Source organism: Trachurus japonicus, chromosome 24 (assembly GCF_045865225.1).
Source record: "Trachurus japonicus isolate A0001 chromosome 24, Traja_1.0".
NCBI classification, from domain to species: Eukaryota; Metazoa; Chordata; class Actinopteri; order Carangiformes; family Carangidae; genus Trachurus; species Trachurus japonicus.
Window position 1 is genome coordinate 14,693,958 of NC_140930.1, and position 13,121 is coordinate 14,707,078.

The window sequence follows — 13,121 nt, forward strand, 5'->3', positions numbered from 1 at the left end:
AATGAGTGTGAAAAAGTGGTTTAACTTTGTGAAAAACGTTGTGAAAAACGAGGGATAGTGTTGGCCAAAACATGGTTAATGAATTTAATTACTGTGCCTATCACTTTCAAACTGGGAAGTAAAAACACAAATTTAATGTGAAAGAGTAATGTGTTTGAATTGAAGTGCTATGTACTGTTTTTGTAGTTTGTTTCTTCTTTTTTTTTTTTTACTCAATGTACAAAATTGAAAACACCCACGTCACTGAAAAACACTCATGAACTGGATGTCACCATTTTGGTAGCTCTTTATTTAGAGTGGTGTTTCTAGGGCGTTTTATATGAAAAGTATTTTTTAAGTCTCGCTGTACTTTTATTATTATGATTATGACTATTATTATTATTATTATACTGCTGTAATTTTGTACGGCAATGTGTTTGTCAGCATGAAACGTGTTTTATTCAACTGGTATTGGAGCACACATTGTGACTTAAAGTATGTAGCCTACATGGATTTTACTTGTACAAGGGCTACTACAGTTTCTTAAAATTTTGAACAAATAGTTAATTCAGAATTCAGTGATGCTCTGAGATAGATAGAGATCACGCTCCTGATACACCAGGATGGGCTTTTGTATAAATGATTTAAATAAGTGAATCTTGTTCCATTTGTGTGTCTGTGTGTTCGTTATTTAATCTAGAAGAGAATTAATATGGGACTCAGGTCCAATCTGAAGTCAGAGCTACACCAAAATGTACGTTTTCAAATGAAGAAACATGCTTTATAGGATTTCTTATTCTTTTTTCAAGTGGGAATGGTCTTTTTTTTCTGGAAAAATGGCCAGAAAATGATGAAACAGTGAAGTTGACCTTTGACCTTTTGGATATAAAGATTACGCCACTGCCATCATTAGAAACAATAATTGATTCTTACATTATGACCAAAAATGTGTTTTGTGAGGTGATAAAATTTGGTTAAATAAGTCCAAAAAGTTAAATTCATAATTATGTTAATGTCAAAATATTCTAATTTGAGGGTAACTTATCTTAAAACAATTATTTTAAATAATTTTTTTCAATTTAGCAATTGAAGTGTATTTAGTCAAATTTTATTGTGAAATTGACATAATTGACTTTATTTTCCAAGTTTATTTCATTCAGTAAATAAAATAACCTCAGTTTTATTGTTTGATGTTTTCAAGTCAGTTTAATTTAAATTGAATGTGATTCAACCCCAATTTCATTGAGTAAAATCAATTTATATGTAATTACTTAAATATTTAAACTATTACTTGTTTTTTTCACAAATACTTAAGAGTTTATTTATTGCACCAGTTTTATTTCAGCCTTTGTTCAAAAGACAATGAGCACGATGGTACAGTAAATGCTGTGCGATGTCACCTGGATCTCAGTCACAGAGACAAAGTTTAAAAACACAAGATGAGACCAAACGACGACATGAAGTGCTGATAGTGTAGTTTTTTATTTCAGGAGGTGAAAAAAGGGGGTAAATGCGTAGCAGAAACAGAGCACAGTGTCCAGCATACAGTGTACAAGATGGTTACAAGCATGCCAGGCGGTTCCACACTTGTATCTACAGACCCTATAACAGAAAAGTAGTCACAGCATAGAGAAGGCAAGACTTCAGATTATCGACTAAAAAATTTCAAATGACGCCATTTCCCAATTATTTAACTTCCTGTTCCTGTTGGTGTGAAGGCGCCGGAGGCCTTAGGACATTTCCAACAGGATGTAAAAGTGTACAGTAGTGCAAACTAGCAGAGAGATCCTCAAACATTTAACAGATAAGATTGGTCAGAGGCAAAAAAAATGAATTTTCTAAGTGGCGAGAGCTTGTTTTTTTTTGTAGTTACGATGTCACACAGGAAGCCTCAGCCACAAAGGAAGGGTAACTAATGCTTCAGAGAGAGACGAAATCTAAATGTTGACGGGCCTGAGCTGACGAAACTCTCCCCCGTGTGATGAATTATTTTAAATCTATCACCATCGACTTAGAAGAAAAGGATCTGAAACAACTCCAGAAGCGGCGTGTGTCGCATGCATCAGTTTCCATAGAGACATAGAAAAGCAATACATGCACTCACCAAGCCTGTTGACAAACACCCGTCGCACCATGTGTTCAAATGCCCAGAGCATCTTCACACGGAAACCCAAACAAACCTCTAAAGTTGCCAGCTAAAGACGACTTGTTGACCGAAGCCCTAATCGATAAGTGCTGCAGATGGGCTAACTGGAAAAACAGAAGCTATAGCGATATAGTTGGACCACGGTTGGTTGACACCCCTTTATCACAGAAAGTAACAGCATGGTTTGAAGAAGAAGGAGGAGGAGGAGGAGAAAGAGAGCAAGTAAAAGCTTACATTCAAACAACCACCGGCCTTTTAGTGCTGGAAGTGAAGTACAGTAAACACTCAAGAAAAGATACACAAATAAATAAGTTTGATTTTTAATAATTCTTCGGTAGCTCTTCAGATTGTGTTGCGAGTCGACTGCACGTTTCATGACTTTAAGTTGATAATAATAATTACAGAAATTTTGAAGTGACGCCGCATCTGCTGCTGCTGCTGCGCTACGACGAGCCCGATGCGTTCGTTCGACCAGAGTCTCCAGAAACCGATACAAGGTAGGAAGATGCCTCACTCACTGCTCAAGAGAAAGTTTCAAAGGAACAGACAACCAGACTTAAACCTTACAACACCATAATACATACACTTCAGTATGCCGGGACAAAGATTTTCTTTTTCGTTTTTTTTTTTCATACAGACAACTATCAAACAATTTTACGTAAAAATGTTTAAAATACACTTTTTTAATACTGACTTAAGGAAAATACTGCTGTCATCCAGTTTTATTCTGCTTACCTCTAACATTTTCTCTCAACTCAGAACTGAAAGAAATAAGCCAACAAAGTGGAAACACGTGTATTTTCCTTTAAGTTGCAACTAGGATTTCCTCTTTTAAAAGAGAAGCAGATGGCTGTATTGGGTGGGAAGGAAAAAAAAAAAAAAAAGATAGAAAGCCAACGACCACTTAGTGGCAGCTTTTTCCCACCAGAAGATACAAGGACAGGCTTCAGGATCTGCAATCAGACCAAGGCTTCCTCCCCTGTCCTCGCAAAGCTTTCCTGCAACTCAGAGGTGAAGCAAAAAGCTAGTCCTGCTGACGAGGACGAGGAGGGATGAAAGAAGGCCTGGGGAGTCCTCTGCTACGAGGACACGGTCACCGGATTGAGAGATCCGTTCCGGCTGTAGAACTTGGTGAAGGCCTCTTCAAGAACAGATGCAAGTCGCGGCTGGTCACCCTGAAACATACGGACACGGCAGGTTTAATAAATAAATAAAAAGATCCTCTACTGGTAAATCTTTATGTTTGTGTTTAAAGCAGAAGTAAGCGATATTTTTGTGTTAATATAAGTCTTAAATAGTTCTATCTTCCGACAGCAATCACTTACATAGAGTGTTTGGACCGAAACGCGGGTCTGTCAGTCACTCTGCTCTGCTCTGAGCCGAGGAGAAAACATTTATCGTATCCTACCATTTTTATCCAATGAGGAGAGAGAACGGCATGAAGGGCTGTGTGTGCAGCCCAGGGATGCGCATAAATGTGGTGACGTCGGGACGAGGACTGTTATGGTGCGTTCAAGGCAGCCCGTAACTCGTGTTTTTCCGACCTGTGAAGTGGTACCAGTTTGATCTGGTTCGAGTTCACGGGTCGGAAGTTACGAGTGGCCGTTATAGTGACTTTCACCGGTAAAACAGGTCGGAAAATCACGAGTGGGTTGCCTGGAACGCTACAAAGTCGTAAGTCGTGACTTGAAGCTGTAATTTACGGTTTCAAAAGCCTGCCTGGAACGCAGCATTAGCCAAAACGACCGGATCGCTTACTTCTGCTTTAATGTGTTTAATGTGATGAACTCTAAACTCTACCGACCTCACTGATGAACCCCAGCTGAACGAGCTCCACAGCCAGCTCCTGCACGTTCTCATCTGGAAAAATGTAGAAATCTGTCACAACACTGACCCATAGTGGATGAGGAGGCGTTAGGAGGAAACATCTATTGATTTTATCACAACAATATCATGCTAATAACATGTCTTTGAAAAGAAGGTTTAACACTAATGATGAAAATGCACAGAGCTTAACGTTTTAAATAACAGCTTCCCATATTGTGTATATGATCTACCAGTGTCCACATAGATAACAAACAAGCATGTGTGTGGTCCAGAAAGCAAACAGGTGATGTGATACACAACGTCTACACAATACAAGGTGGTTGCAATCTGTATTGAAACAGCAGAAGATTGTAGACTCATGAATTAAAGTATTTTTAAATGCATGTTCTCAGGCTTTGAGGAAACACGTGCACACGCGTGAGAAAAAAAGACATGTAAACAAGACATTGTGGTTTCCTCCAGTCTATCTATAACACTGTATTGTCTCATAGAAACAGTGACACGAAACTGCAAATGTGTGCATGTGCCGATATAGAAACAGGTCCTGTTCAAATGATTGACAATAAGAGAGAGAAATAAACTTACTTGGTAACAGATCACAGCTCAAGTGCCTGTTCAGTTTGTCCTCAAGTTTCAACAGTAAGGTCAGCTGGACGGAGAAGAAAAGAAAACATCACACACTGTCACTGACAAGATCAAATACTTAAAGATCGTCAGTCCTCACAGAGACACGGTTGAGACTTACATGATGCTTGGTGCCCTCGTCCACAGGCTCAATATTACACTGCATCTGAAGGACCTGGGGAAACAAAGCAGAGGTGCCGTCTTACTGTTTGGCAGATCCAGCAGCTGAATGCAGAAGGCTTTCAATTAAGAGTTAAATGCAAATCCTAAAATCCAATCAGTGTGCTTAGTTTGAGGAATGTTTTTTTGGGGCTTTATTCTTCATGCAGAGCTCAACAAGGAGAAACTGTTCGGGGTTGATGCAGTTTTTCCACATTCATGATTTCTAATCTGTTCCTAATCTCCCTTTTTAATCTCATCTTCTTTTCTTTATTTCCTGGATTTAAATGAAGATAAAATAAAAAACAGACAGATTTTCAAATATCTGATCTAGTGGATCTGATAATGAAGTTTTTCCATTTCACTCAAAAAAGAAAATAATAAAACTAAATGAATCAAGTGTTTAATAAGATTTGCAGCATTTTCATTTAAACGCCTCCATCAGTGATTCAGGTTCAGTTCGTACCTTCCTGGTCTCGAGCTCTGCGGGTTCAGGAGTCGGGGTTTTGACCGACGGGGGCACGATGGGCGACTTCACCGTCTCCTGCTGAGGCTGCTGTGGACACGGTACCCCGAACGCAGTCAGAGGATAGATCCCATTCCTGAGTCACCAAAGACAAGGGATCAGTACAGAGTATTTCATGTTTAGTTGTTTCCTGGACACTGGAAGGGATTCTTTAAAACTTCACTGAACATAAATGTATATTAGATGTTTACAATACAACAGTTCACGTCACTGAGCAGTCTGCACATGTTTATCTTTGTCAATGCAACAGTTTCCAAACTTTATGTTCAGACAAGTCCACAAAGTCATTTGACCTGAATCTCAAAATCACAAAAAACAAATCTGTTTCTAAACTCAGTTTATTCCCATGATTGTTTTCTTACCTTACGTCCTCCAGAAACTTGTCCAGTTCAAGGGCAGGGAACTGAGAGAGTCTGAAGCACAAGACAAACTGTCACTAATACTGAACATTTAGGCAGGAAATTCAAAATAGACAGCTGAGTGACATGCAAATGTTCATATTACTCCTATAAAAGCTGGAACATTAGTTAAACCTGCACTATCTATGTGCTTTTTCTTCAAAAATCTAATTTCATCTGGTGATCAACAAACAGCAGCATGACACTCTGACTTACTTCATCTGAACTCCGTCCTTGGCCTCAACTATCACCAAGTTAGGATCCATGTTCTTCGTCATTTCCTCTAAAGCATTTTCAGGAATCATATCTACAGGTAAACAGACAACACCAAACTTATTCTCATTTTCCAAACACACTTACAGATTATTTTTGTGACAGTGCATCGTGTGTTTTGGGGTTTCATGACACACAGCTTGGAAATTGTGAATGTGTTCAATAAGATTTGAAGCTAAGTTCCAGTAAGGGCTGCATTGTTTCATTTGTCAATCCAATATTCATTAGGATAAAGTGTGTGTGTGTGTGTGTGTTCACTCACGCTGGTGGCTGACGATGCAGTGAGCAGCCAGCAGCTTAAGTAAGGGCACCTCAAACAAGGCCTGGTGAAACAACAGCTCCTTCGCTGTGGGTCTCTTACTGGGATCTACCTCCAGACACTTCTGGATAAATTCCTGAAATGGTGCGAGAGGAAAAAACAAGAAAACAAAACTTGAGGTTGTCGATCTGTGTCTCAAACAGCAACACAAGCTTGAAACAGTCGTCTCTCCTCCACTCACCCGTTGCAACGGGTCCTCTAAGGACTGAATGGCACTGTTTATGGCTTCTTGGGACACATAAGACGAATCTCCATTACTCTGGATTTCCAACACAGCCATCTGAGGAGGTGAAATGTGTAGAAGCAAAGGTTATGCCAGTAGCAGTGACACACAAAAACGTATCTGTCATCCTAAAACACACAAAAAAAGAATTTCTACAATTCATTTCTTACATAACAGAGGTAAGTGTCCTTCTGATTTCTATCTGTGTCACTCATTTCTGCGTTAACAACAGCATGAACTATGTCTACAGAGGAGGTGATGGCACTTTTGTGTCATGTCAGTATGTGAGGAGCCTCTCACCTCTAAGGCGCACATTCCAAAGGAATAGATATCCACGGCTGTGGTAACATTGGCAACAGCTGGGGGCAGATACACACACACACATAGACCACTTATCAGTATCACACAAACACCAACACCCACACAGCTGTATCTGAGGTAAAATGACACATGGCAGCAGCTTACCTCCATATTCTGGGGCAAAAAAGTGAAGGCTCTTCTGCTCTTCCCGACAGGTTTTCACATGGTTGTTAATGGTGTCCGGGGCAACTAAAAGCAATAGGACAAAAGACTTAATAACTGTGATGGATCTAATACTGCTCATATTAATAATAATAATAATAAAAAAAGAAAATGACTGATGAAGGACATACAGTATGTCACATATCAACAAAGCAAAGAAAGTGTAAAATGAGCTGGTGCCGAACAAAAAACTGTTGCCTGAAGGACTGAAATCTTTGGGCGTATCATTCATATGAAAGAAAAATGACAATATACATTTGTTTTTAAAAGAAGAGGTGTATGGGGAATGACTCATTTAATCCTTTGGGTAACAGAGCTGTATCTCCCTGTGGGTTACAGGTTTTTTTTCCCCCCATACCACACTGGATAGAGATAACAGGTTCTATTATGTGTGATGAGATGTAGGCGGTGCTGTTTATTCTTCTATCTAATGAAAGATTCATTGAAATAAATGTTTAGATTCTCTGATAAAACCTTCATGATGTGATTGATCTCTGTCGTTTACCTGAACCGATCTTGATGAGGCCATTGTGCTGAATGAAGATGGTGTCACAGGTCAGGTTGCCGTGGATGATGGGAGGTTCACAGGAGTGCAGGTAACTGGAGATCAGAGATGGAGGTAATGTGGTTAAAAAAAAAGGGTCACAAACCACAGCAGCTGCTGTTTATATATGTTTGCTATGTTCACATTTTTTAAAAACATGATTCCTAAACCTGGATGCAGCTCTGTGACACAGCTGATCGTCTGAATTTGCAGTAAAAACCCCTTTCTGGGACCATTGTTGGAGTAAAACCTTCTACCAGGATTTCTTCATAAAAGCTAAGTACAGGGCTCCAGACTGCGACTAAATGGTCGCATTTTGCGACTAAAATTTGATACAATGCGAGTCAATTTTTCATCTACTCGCGCATGTGCGACCAGTAAATTTGCTGATTTTTTTTTTTTTTAATGACCACTGTGATTGGCTCATGTGTGAAAAAGAAACGTGTGTTTCTCTTCTCCACATCTCGAAGCGGAGGAGACGTCTTTCCACAGCAGAGCTCCGTGTGAAACAGCAGGAGACACACAGACCGGTGACCTGCGTGTGTGTGCTGTATGTCACCCGCGATATTTTTTTTTCTTTCGACGACTCGCTACAAACCTTAAACATCCCATAATATGCTCGCGCTCTCAGCAGCGGTACTCAAATCGTCACAAGGCAACGAAGCAGGTTGACTCGCGTTGCAGAACAGCGCTGCACAGAGGCTCCCAAACGGAAATGATTATTGATTGATTGTTCGTTGGTCAATAGATTGTTTTTTTGGGGGGCTGTGCGGGGGGGGGGGGGTCAACGAGTTTGATGCCAAGGAGTCCGTGCACATGTGGCTCAATCAGGATCAACAGAAAAAGAGGCCAAACTACAGGGGCTGTCCTACACAGGCACCTTGTCCCCCAGGGTGGGTGGGGGTCTGTTCTTGGATGAGTTTACCACAAGTGGTGTGTCTAAACATTATAGTTTGTGCATTTATCAAAGTATTTATCAGTAATACAGTGAAAATTTGAGGAAATGTGAAAATTTACTTTGCAAGTCGATTTCGGTGTGCGCCCCTAAATTTTCTGTTTGCGCTCCTAAAATTTTAAGTTAGGGGCCACTGTGCTCCTAGTCAAAAAAGTTAGTCTGGAGCCCTGAAGTAGCTTAAAAAATGAAGCCTTTTGTTAAGACTGACCTGAGAGCAGACAGTATCTGTGTGCACCAGCGCTTCCAGGCCTGTCAGGAAAGAAATGTGTTACCAGAAGTGAAAGTTTATATAAAATAGATGAGCCAAAAAAAGAAGAAGAAAACGAACTTGTCAGCATCATTGTAAAACAAACTGCATGGAGTGAGTTAAAGCAGAGCTTACACACCTTCTCATTCATGGTCTTGTGGTTCTTCTTTGTCTTTTTCAAGAACTGTTTCAGACTTCCTGAAGACATGTATTCAGTGATGAAAATGACCTGCAGACATTAAAAAAAAAGAGCAATAGAAGAAGATGAGCACAGAAGGTCTTTGTACTCTTCTTTACGTGACTGGATGAATAGGAGGATGATGATGATGATCCTACCCTCACTCTGTTCTCTTTAACGTCCGTCCAGTATTTGTGAAACTTCACGATGTTCAAGTGCTCCAGCTGGATCAAATTATCAAACACTGCTTTGACCTTTTCCTGTAGAAGGAAAAAAAAAAAGGAAGTTGCTCAGGCATTCATATCACATTATCATTTTTTGCAACATATGACTATTAATAAAAACGGATGCAGCGACTGCTACGCCTGCCTTTGTGCTGTCAAACTGATCAAACTTTAATTAAGTTAAAACAATCCAACACAAATGAGCTCATTGTGTTTGAACAACCTGTTACGGCATCCATTAATAGCATTTCTACAGACTAACAGCCATTTATTGATAAGGAAGTACATGTTTAAAAACTGCAAAACAGTCAGTGAATAAATAGTCTATGAGTTAGTCTAGCTACTACAGGACAGACAGAGTTACATGTAGTTACTCAGGGTTTTTTTTTATATTTGACATTGGGCAGAGAGCTAATAATGACATACACTGATGTCCCCCTGTCTATCTTTACAGTTCGGTAGTAACCAGCAGTAACCACTGGATTACTGGGGCTCTAGTCCCTACGTGCCAGATATCTTGTATGCAATAAAAAAAACATATGACATCTTCAACTCAAGCATTCTTGACAGTAAAACAACTAAAAACAACTCCTGACTGAAGCAAAACCATCGTGTTAAATGCCTGAAATGCCAAAACATGTGCGCAACCTTAAGCCTTGAATACCACCAGTCTGGTCATTTCTCAAAAATTGTTTTTTTTTTTCTTTTTTTGCAACGACACAGTCACAGTTTGTACTGTACTTTGCCTCTCTTGCTGGCAGCAACAAGTCCAACCACTTGCCTAAGGAGCTTAAAACCAAAGGGGGGAAATGAAAACAAGTAGGCTTTCACATTGTTAGCAAGATCACGGCAAACAAAAGCAAACCTATCGCACAAGAAAACAACACTTAACTCCATGTTGAGACATTTAATTCCTAATGGACATAAACACTCTCCTCTTTCCATCCTGACATCATCCTCATAATATCGCAGCAGTGGCTTCACACACACACATCGTATCTATCTACGTCAGCTCCAACTCTGTACCCACCTCTTGTAGTTTGAAATTCTTCCTTTCTGAGAACATGACCTCATTCCACACCACCTCCACTCCCTCCTCGGTGTCCATGGCCAAGTAAGCATTATCAATCCCAGGGACGTTGCGCTGATTCACCTTGGGGACGGGTGGGTGGGTGGGTGGGGGGGAGGAAAAGACAACAAAATAAAGCATCAGCTGTAATATACCTGCGCCCCTGATGAAGATAAACCTGACTCCTCTCTGCTGTGCTGATATATCATCTTCTACCTCTTCTCTGCGCTTCTGCCAACGTCCACACGGGCTTTCCTCCAAAATCTCTGACTCATCCTCGCTCTCCTCTTCCTCATCCTCCGTGGCAGCGGTGGCAGCAGGCTGGGTCACCATGGACACAGGGGGAGACACCGACGACACTCCTCCTCCTCCTCCTTGACCCGTGGTGGGTCCTGACTCCGGCTTCCCCTCCTGGCCGGCGTCCGGGGCCTGTTTGCTCTCTCCCTCAGACATCCTTCCCCTCTCTCTCTCGGGTTGTCAGGCCCAGCAGCCTGCTGCATGATTCATAAACACACAGCAGCAGCATCAGTATCACAGCCCACACACACACACACACACACACACATACACACACACTCACCTGTTCACTGCTGATTAATAACACACGAAAACGTGGCTACGGTAATTGGATCATATTTTACAACTAGCTTTGACAATAATTGCATGCACTCAGCATGACTGTGACTGGCCGGTGAAGGAGAGGAGGAGTAAAGAAAAGTATAGAATAGAATAGAAATGCTTTACTCTCTAGCAGAAATTTGTCTTTAACTTGCATTAAAACGCATTCATAAAAAAAGAAAACATCTCATAACATCAGCAGCAACCCTTTAAATAATTTGCATTACAAGTTTACGTAATAAATCAGTCACAATAGCAGCCACATGAAAAAGTACCAAGTCAAGTATGAAATCCAGTATAAATATTATGCATTATGTTAGTAGTGGTTTGATTTAGTTAAATGTAGCAGGCCGGTTTTGCAGGAAAAAAAGAAGTTAGCTGAATTAGCTCTCAGCAGGAAAGGCCAATATGTAAACCATGTCACATAACATGAGTAAGAAAAGTAGCATATTATTGATCTTACATGTAAAAGACAGGAGATGTGACGATGCCAGCTCCAGTTTAACAGACTTCCGCCCGATCCCAGGAGGTTGTTTATTATTTATATTATGTTCAATTATCTCCCCCTTTTTGGCCGTGAATCTTGTCGGTTTCTCGGCAGCAGCTAGCTCCGGGATGCTAGCTGCTAGCTGCTAGCTCCTTGGCTACCGACCGTTACCAACGGCGGAAACCACCAGCGGCGGCGGCGGCAGTGACCGTTTACCGACCAACGTTTACCTTCGTCACTCACTTCAGCCTCAGTCTCTCCTCAGATTATAACTAGATAACTAACCAACAAGCTGGTTTTCGCCGTCAGGTAGCAATGTTTGTCTTTTTTGGGGGGGTAGCAGCAGCCCACCGCCCCTCGCTGCTGCTGCTGCTGCTGCTGCTTCTCAAGACTCCCGGCGGCTCCGTTAACGTGAGTGAACTCCACAAAACAGCGACATCCTAAACTAAAACACGGTCACCGGACGATAACATCATAAACCGGTAACTCTCACACTCGACCGGGGACAAGAACAGACCGGGGGAAAAGACAAAAAACGGTGCCGGTAGGTTTGTAATCCTGCGGACAGCGCACGGCTGGCTGGGGCTGACTGACTTGGGAGCTAGGTTAACATGTAGCCACATATGATGGCGACAACTTACAGATGCACACTGCTCTCAGGCAGAGCCCAGGCCGGTTGCCAGACAAGCTCTGTCCCATCCCCCTTCTGCCATCACACTACTCCCATTAAAAGAGATAGTTCAACGTTTTGACAAATTCACATATTTGCCATAATCCATATAGTTATTAAAGCAGAAGTAAGCGATATTTTTGTGTTAATATGAGTCTTAAAGGTGTACAGAAAAGAAAACTGAATTTGAGCCCACTCTGGATCATAAAATTAATGTGATAACTCATCTTTCAGACGATGTAGGCCAAACTTTGTGCAAAATTCTATTTAAATCCGGGATGAAAGTGTGTATTTTTTTTTTTCGCATTGGATAATGCAGGCGCACGGATTATACGTCAGCCTGTACACGATTCATCAGCCACTGATATTGGATCCGTAATCCGTCATTCAAACGTCTGAGACAACACACACACACGGAGCTCGGTCTCGCCCCAAGCTTTGAATATCCCGCCCGCTCGATAACGACCAATCAAATTCGTTTTCCTTACTTGGGTAAACTCGTGTTGCAGCTCGTGACAACTCGGCGCGACAAGGACAAACGGCCATTTCTGTACACCTTTAAAGGGACAACGAGGAGTTTTGGAAAAGCAAAGCGTTTTCACACTACATTTATGAGCCTCCGCGCACCGTAAAATTCTTTGACCGGCGCAAGACGGACTCGTGTTTTCATTAATCAATAATTAAAGTCAGAGGTTCAAAGAGGTTCACATACCGTCGTAGTTCCGACCATTAACGGCGATTTGGCTGCGTAATTCTCGTGACTCGCCACGAAGGAAACGCTGGTCGGCTCGACCAGCATTTCCGCCACCACTAATAATAACAAAATAAATAGAGACAGAACGATATATTTATCGAAAATGAGCCCATTAACAAGTGTGGGTAACGTAGATTCATCCACATTAACGTGAGACTTTTTTATAACCGAATAGAAACTCCTCGTTGTCCCTTTAAATAGTTATATCTTCCAACAGCAATCACTTACATAGAGTGTTTGGACTGAAACACGGGTCTGTCAGTCCCTCTGCTCTGCTCTGAGCCGAGAAGAAAACTTTTCTTGTATCCGACAAGTTTTATCCAATGAGGAGAGAGAACGGCATGAAGGGCTGTGTGTGCAGCCAAGGGATGCGCCTGAA

The 13,121-nt window shown here is 41.3% G+C and overlaps 1 protein-coding gene across 1 annotated transcript; it reads right to left on the reverse strand.

The window, feature by feature from the left end:
- Nucleotides 1–1,439: 1,439 nt before the first annotated feature.
- On the reverse strand, nucleotides 1,440–11,952 carry nrbp1 (nuclear receptor binding protein 1). Its single transcript, XM_085771784.1, has 18 exons — nucleotides 11,295–11,952; nucleotides 10,430–10,707; nucleotides 10,175–10,297; nucleotides 9,079–9,180; nucleotides 8,882–8,971; nucleotides 8,704–8,744; nucleotides 7,502–7,596; nucleotides 6,940–7,023; nucleotides 6,775–6,833; nucleotides 6,433–6,531; nucleotides 6,195–6,327; nucleotides 5,876–5,966; nucleotides 5,624–5,674; nucleotides 5,202–5,337; nucleotides 4,698–4,751; nucleotides 4,538–4,601; nucleotides 3,930–3,985; nucleotides 1,440–3,300 (listed from the first exon to the last, which is right to left on the reverse strand). Exons 2-18 carry the CDS (start codon nucleotides 10,664–10,666, stop codon nucleotides 3,205–3,207), a joined length of 1,611 nt encoding a protein of 536 aa, XP_085627910.1. The 5' UTR covers nucleotides 10,667–10,707; nucleotides 11,295–11,952; the 3' UTR covers nucleotides 1,440–3,204.
- Nucleotides 11,953–13,121: the final 1,169 nt, after the last annotated feature.

What these genes read in the sequence shown, in the direction of transcription:
- nrbp1 (XM_085771784.1), bottom strand. Translation starts at nt 10,666, where the DNA reads ATGTCTGAGGGAGAGAGCAAACAGGCCCCGGACGCCGGCCAGGAGGGG. An exon ending in TTAAAGAGAACAGAGTGAGG is followed by an intron (nt 8,972 to 9,078) that starts GTAGGATCATCA and finishes TAATGTCTGCAG; the next exon opens with GTCATTTTCATCACTGAATA. An exon ending in CAGAGCTCGAGACCAGGAAG is followed by an intron (nt 4,752 to 5,201) that starts GTACGAACTGAA and finishes TTGTTTCCCCAG; the next exon opens with GTCCTTCAGATGCAGTGTAA.